The 6,570-nt window shown below is 36.4% G+C and overlaps 2 protein-coding genes across 2 annotated transcripts; one reads left to right on the top strand and one right to left on the bottom strand.

The window, feature by feature from the left end:
* The first annotated feature begins 223 nt into the window (after positions 1 to 223).
* On the top strand, positions 224 to 3,522 carry LOC133782841 (protein NUCLEAR FUSION DEFECTIVE 4-like). The gene is made up of 3 exons (XM_062222251.1): positions 224 to 727; positions 1,676 to 2,586; positions 2,699 to 3,522. The coding sequence occupies exons 1-3, from the start codon at positions 404 to 406 to the stop codon at positions 3,183 to 3,185; spliced, it is 1,722 nt and encodes a 573-aa protein (XP_062078235.1). The 5' UTR covers positions 224 to 403; the 3' UTR covers positions 3,186 to 3,522.
* A 1,464-nt stretch (positions 3,523 to 4,986) lies between these two features.
* Positions 4,987 to 6,253, bottom strand: LOC133782840 (uncharacterized). Its single transcript, XM_062222250.1, has one exon. It carries the CDS (start codon positions 6,131 to 6,133, stop codon positions 5,285 to 5,287), a length of 849 nt encoding a protein of 282 aa, XP_062078234.1. The 5' UTR covers positions 6,134 to 6,253; the 3' UTR covers positions 4,987 to 5,284.
* Between the last annotated feature and the right edge of the window lie 317 nt (positions 6,254 to 6,570).

The following is a 6,570-nucleotide window of genomic DNA, read 5'->3' as shown; positions in this document are numbered from 1 at the left end:
ATTTCAGTAACGTGAATAATTCAGAGGAATTTTTAACAAGTTGAAAAATTCATGGGGTACGATTTGAATTGGTAATAGTTCGGAAAAAAAAAATCTTAATAAACCTTTTAATAAATATGCTAAATTGTCATGTTAATATTAATTAATGTGGGTAATTTTTTAGGGAATATTTTTCTTTTTGTTTGCACATATGTTACTCAACGACTAAAGGCAATTAGGAAAAGAAAGGGCAAAACGAAAGAACAAAACTGCCCGAGATCCAAAATGTTAAATGCCTTGTCATCCCAAAAATACGTTTTTTGATTCTCTGTCTATCTCTTTCTTACATATAGATTCTCTTGCTGAAAAATCTTCTAAAGAAGCAGACTTGGACTTGTGAGCTTAGAATCAGAGTTGAGCAGCAATGGTAAATGTGAAGGGAGGGACCAGACCACCATGGGTGGGTTTAGGAGCTGCGGTTTGGGTTCAGATTGCTTCAGGGAACGCGTACACTTTTCCCTTGTACTCTCACTCCCTCAAAACTGTTCTGGGTTTCAACCAGCGCCAGCTAACTATGCTTGGAGTCGCTAATGACATAGGTGAAAACGTTGGCCTCATTCCGGGCATCGTTAGCAACAAGTTAGCTCCATGGGTTGTTTTGTTGATCGGTGGTTTGGCTTGCTTCTTTGGCTATGGTGTTCTATGGCTTGCTGTCAGCGGTACTGTTACGTCTATTCCTTATTGGTTGGTAAGTTCTTTCATTTATGTTATTTTATTTTTGCTTTTTCTGGTTTATTTTATGTATACCCTTTTGCTAATTTGGTTGCTTGAATACTTGATGTGAATTCTAGGTAGATTAAGTTGTGAAGTTTTTGGTTTGTATAATGAACTTTAAGCATACCCCATCATAATTTGGTGCTTGGAAACTTTTGAGTCATGAATTCTATGTCGATCATATTGTGAAGATCCTGGTATTTCTGATGAATTGAAGCATACCCTTTTGCTGATTTGGTTGCTTGGATACTTGGCTTCCGAATTCCAAATTGATCATATTGTGAAGTTTCTGGATTTTCGGTGAAAATTAAGCTTACCCTTTTGCTCATTCTTTGATTGGAGACTTAAACTATGTTTATTTACAATGTATGTAATCGATTTGACAAGGTTAAGATGATCTATGCCTCTGAATAGTTCTTTTATTCTGTTAACAATGGTGAAATTTGTTGCTTTTCAGCTCAATTTGGGATCATTGGTCATTCGGTTTAGCTGATCGAATTTCAGGTTTTAAGAAAACACGGAATATGTTGCTAAACTATTACCTCTTTGAAGTGGTCTTTTTATTTTAATTTGAAGGAGATGATATTTTTTCCACAGTTGATTAGATTTCTATCCCATTTGAACATATTTTGGAGTTAGGACAAAGCAAACTAATGCACTCCCCTTATTTTATTTAACAAATCAGGAAACTAATGTCAGAATTCATGTGGATCTTGTCTTTCAAATTACTTGTTAGAAAAATAAGTTCCTTTACATCACAGAAAATCAAGTTTTTCAAGCCATAGACAGCTTTCATTTGGCAATAACTTTCTGAAAATTGATTGCTATACAAGGAACAGATATTTTGACCCATAAAATTTACTTTAAAAATTATTAATTTTTTTGACCCATCATTATAAATTTTCTCTTTATGGTATTGTAGTTATGGATAGCCCTCGGTATAGGCACCAATAGTTCTGCCTGGTTGACTACAGCTGTGCTTGTAACCAACATGAGAAACTTCCCTGTTAATCGAGGCACTGTTGCCGGTATTCTCAAAGGCTATGGGGGGCTCAGTGGGGCTGTATTCACAGAAATTTATAGTGTGCTGCTTCGGAATTCTTCTTCTGATCTTCTATTGTTCCTTGCAATTGGGGTTCCTGTCCTTTGTTTCATTATGATGTATTTCGTCAGGCCTTGCACTCCAGCTTCTGGTGATGACTCTGCTGAACATGGCCATTTTCTTTTCGCCCAAATTGCAAGTTTTGTGCTTGGCTTGTATCTTCTGTCAACTACAATATTGGATGATATGCTTAATTTAAGCTCTCCAATTTCAAAATCTATAGTTGTCGTAATGGTTATACTTATTATGGCCCCACTTGCAATCCCCATCAAAATGACACTGTATCCCTCTCCAGCCAGCAAATCAGGGACACTTAATCAAAAGGTTGGTTCCTCAGAAAGTCTGATTCATGCAGAAGGGAATGCTGATAAAGTAGAACCCCTGCTGACACCGGCTTCATCAGCAACAAACCAAGAATCCTCTTATGATGACGATGACGAGTCTGAAGTGGCTATGCTTCTTGCCGTGGGTGAAGGAGCAATAAAGAGGAAGAGAAGGCCTAGAAGAGGGGACGATTTCACATTTACTGAAGCTATAGTGAAGGCTGATTTCTGGCTTTTATTCTTTGTCTACTTTGTAGGGGTTGGTTCTGGTGTTACTGTTCTTAACAATCTTGCTCAAATTGGGAGTGCACAAGGTCTACCTGATACCACGATTCTGTTGTCTCTCTTCAGCTTTGGCAATTTTCTGGGTCGTCTTGGTGGTGGTGTTGTGTCTGAATACTTTGTGAGGTGAGTAATCTTTTGTTCCAAATTGCTAATTCATGAGATAGCAGGACTGAACTTGGTATCCTGACATAGAATGGCGGCCTTAATATTCTAAGACGAGTTTTATGCTTTTCAGGTTGAAAACACTTCCGCGGACAGTTTGGATGACAGTTACTCAAACAACCATGATCATCAATTACCTTTTATTTTCTTCTGCTATTAAGGGCACCTTGTATCCAGCTACTGCTTTACTTGGAATCTGCTATGGTGTTCAATTTTCTGTCATGATTCCAACCGTCTCTGAGCTTTTTGGATTGAGAAATTTTGGTTTATTCTTCAATTTCATGTCCTTAGGCAATCCTCTAGGTGCTCTCCTCTTTTCTGGTCTGCTAGCAGGGTATATATATGACAACGAAGCAGCAAAGCAGCACGGTCTTCATCGGTCTGATCCAACTGTTGCTTGCTTGGGTCCAAATTGCTTCAGACTCACATTTTATGCATTGGCTACTGTCTGTGGCATTGGCGTCATCATCAGCATTGTTTTAACCAGGAGGATAAAGCCTGTCTACCAAATGCTGTATGCTGGGGGGTCCTTCAGGTTGCCCCAAAGCACAAATGGTTAATTTTACTTTGCGGAGTGTGATAATTTGAGCTTTTCGAGTCACTGCCCTATATGGTTACTTTGGCTTTTGTGAGTTTTGCTACCATTTGACTCTTACCGGCTCCATGCATATAAGAGTCATCTTAATAAAAAAACTAATCCCTAGTTAATTTTTGGTTATTGTTGTTACTGTACTTAATAGAATATGTTTGTGCATCTAGGTGCCAGACCTTGCTCCTAACCCATCAGGGTAATTGAGCTGTAAAATTAGTCAGATATATACACAACCAATAATTTATTAGGTGTTGTTGGGGATTGTCATCTTTATTGAAATTTATATACGAATATTTATTCATTCAGCCAGCTTATTGTTTGGTACAGTTGATAGATACACTCACTCATTACTAATATTTCAAAACTAGAATAGACTAAAATGAATACATGATACATATGCCTTGTTGGGATGAAGCTATGTGTTTTTGTTGCCTCATATAAAAAAGCATTTTAAGATGAAGCCATGCATGTGTCCCAACCCAAGAACACTCCTATAAGAGTTTCAACTTTGGGTTCAGAGATCTACCGACTTGAAGATATCTTAGTGTCAAATGATGTCAGAAGCCAGCTAGAGTGGCTTATGTACTTAAGAAGGGAAATCATTTCAGTTGTGATTCTTTTGAATATATTTTGCTGATATACAGGGCATGTGAATTCAATATTTTATTTATTTGAGTTAAATCAGAATGGCTGCTAATCAGGAATTTCAGGGGACAGCCTGTCTTCTAGCTTATCTAACTTTTTCATTGTCTAATAAAAAAGTATATGTTACTATTTCCTTTTATTAGAATAAGAATATATTAAAAAAAGGAAAGCCAAAAGAATAAGCACTGTCAAGATTGGAATTTGTGGAATTAAGTATAATACTGTAGTTTCTTGATTCAAAAGCACATTGATCCTGCAAATTATACTATTTTTTTTTTGGTTTGTCAATCACAGCAAATTAGACTTAAATCAATAGCTTCCTTGTTTACCATAGCACAAACAACTGCAATAAGCATATAAATATATAACTATACATGAAAAAAATTGATTACATTTACATAATATAAGGATATTTGAATATTAGAAAACAATCTGCCTTTTTTTTTTATGGAAAAAAATGCTGTTATATTAATAATTATTGAAATCATAATTAGACGTGAAACACCCTCTACCCACACATAATCAGTATCCAACATTAGAACAAACTTGGCCAAAGCATTCGCCACATGACTTTGCTCTAGTAAAATTGAATACAAGACTTCTATTATTAGACTAAAGAGAATGAAACTTATTGAGACAAGCATGGCCTTGAATGACTCCATGTGCAACTAATCAAAGAATGAATTTCAAAATAAGCAACTGTTTGTTGCAAGTCAAGGAGCTACATTAAAACAAGTAAATTTATTTTTTAAACAAAACAAACTTATAATGCATGACATAAATTTTATTGTCTAATTTTCTCTCTTTTGTTAGTTATTCTGACAATCTTGAACAGGAATGATTATTTTATTTTCTAAAATTTATTTTTATGATTTCAGTTCTCTGTTTCTTTCTCCGTTACCTATTCTCTCCCACCCAACATAATGAGGGGTGTAAATTAAATAAGTGAATCTTTAATGAATAATAATAACAAAACTGATACCCAATGAGCAGTTGAAACAAACATTAAGTTTCAATCAAGCCTAACATGTCAGAATTTTCCTTTCATTTAATACCCAAATAAATGCCTCAATAACTAACAAAATCAATAGACAACCCCAAGTTTGCAAAAAATACAAGGGAAATACATAAATACATGCATACATTTGTACGTATATATGTATCAAGAAACTTCTAATGATACCATGACATTAGAAACCATGACATAAATACAAGGGAAAGTTATTCATACATAGATAAACCGTGACATTTTAAATGCACTAAAAATGACCATATATGCAGTAAGAGGTCAACACTAGTGGCACTGTAAATTATATATATATATCTATGGGGAAATATATATATATATATATCTGAAAGTTATACATAATTTTAATTCCAACTCAAACCCACTATTTGAAAAGAAACCAGAAAAAATTCTTTCTAAGTAGGTTTCATGTCCTGGAACAGTGCTGGCCAAAGTGAATGTTCATCATACTCAACTTCCTCCTTTTCCTTCTCGTATGGGCTACAGAACTTTGGGCTTAGAGCTCTGCCATCCAACGGCCCAGATATCTTTGGGCTTTTACTTGTGACCAGTAACCTATCTTGGCACATTCCATCCAAAGGCCCAGACAATCTTGGGCTCCTAGTTGTCGTAATCATCAACCTCTCCGTGCCAAGAATTTTCCCATCAAGCGACCCAGTCGTCAACCTTGGGCTTTTATTTGGGTACATAAACCTCTCATTAAGCTTACCATCTAAAGGCCCAGATAACTTCAAGCTCTTAGTAGTATTATGGGCCATCAACCTATCATGGACCCTCAAATCAATGGGCCCAGAAAGAGCTAAGGCCTTCTTGAGGGCAGGCCTGTCATCTCTGACCATCTCATCACTGCTTTGCTTTCTCAGAAAGGCTCCTCTCAAGTGCTCTTGGTACTGGTAGTGGTGGTGGTGGTGGTACCGGACTTGCTCAGGCGAATCCTTAGACGACATGACGTCTTGAACCACCAAACGACTAAAATACTTACTAAACGACTTCTTGGTCTTGCTTATGGCCACAAATAGCCTTGAAATGGATCTGGGGTTGGCCACATTACTACTTTCCTTCTTGGCTAACTTGAGAATCTCTAACCTATGTTTGGCCACGGCTATTCCCATGCTTTGAAGACACTCATGGTTTAGGGAAGCTATGTCTTCGTACTGAAGTTCGTTTTGGGCGAAAGAGAGGCTATATTTGTGGACTAGATGAGGTTCGAGGCCGGTTTTGGACAGCCATGAGGACCAATCCATGGCTAAGTAGATTGGTTATTGGGCAAAAGATGTTATAACATATAATATAAGAAGAAGAAGAAGAAGCTTTGAAAAATATGTAAGGTTGTGATAAAGGAGATGTATTTATAAGAATTATAGTTGATAAGAAAGGGTAAAAGTGAGAATGTATTGATGAAGCGGTAGTTATATTCTTAAGTTATGCGTTTTTTATTTTTGGGTGGTGAAGAAAAGGGTCTCTGTAAAATTTTGTTTTGTTCTAAACGATATCTTTTATGGAGATTTTTGGATGGTAGTTGGGTTTGAAAGAGACAGAAGCAAGTAAGAGGAAATAGAGGTTAATATTTGCATGAGAACCCTAACGACCTCTTTTGTGGTCCTTTAAAAGGTAGAATGTGGTGGGGGCTTTAATGCTATTGGATGTGTGTGTAGTGGTACTAGTACTGCCTGTACTAAGT

The sequence above is a fragment of the Humulus lupulus genome, chromosome 6, assembly GCF_963169125.1.
Source record: "Humulus lupulus chromosome 6, drHumLupu1.1, whole genome shotgun sequence".
Taxonomy (NCBI): Eukaryota; Viridiplantae; Streptophyta; class Magnoliopsida; order Rosales; family Cannabaceae; genus Humulus; species Humulus lupulus.
This window is presented reverse-complemented; position numbering and strand designations above follow the sequence as displayed.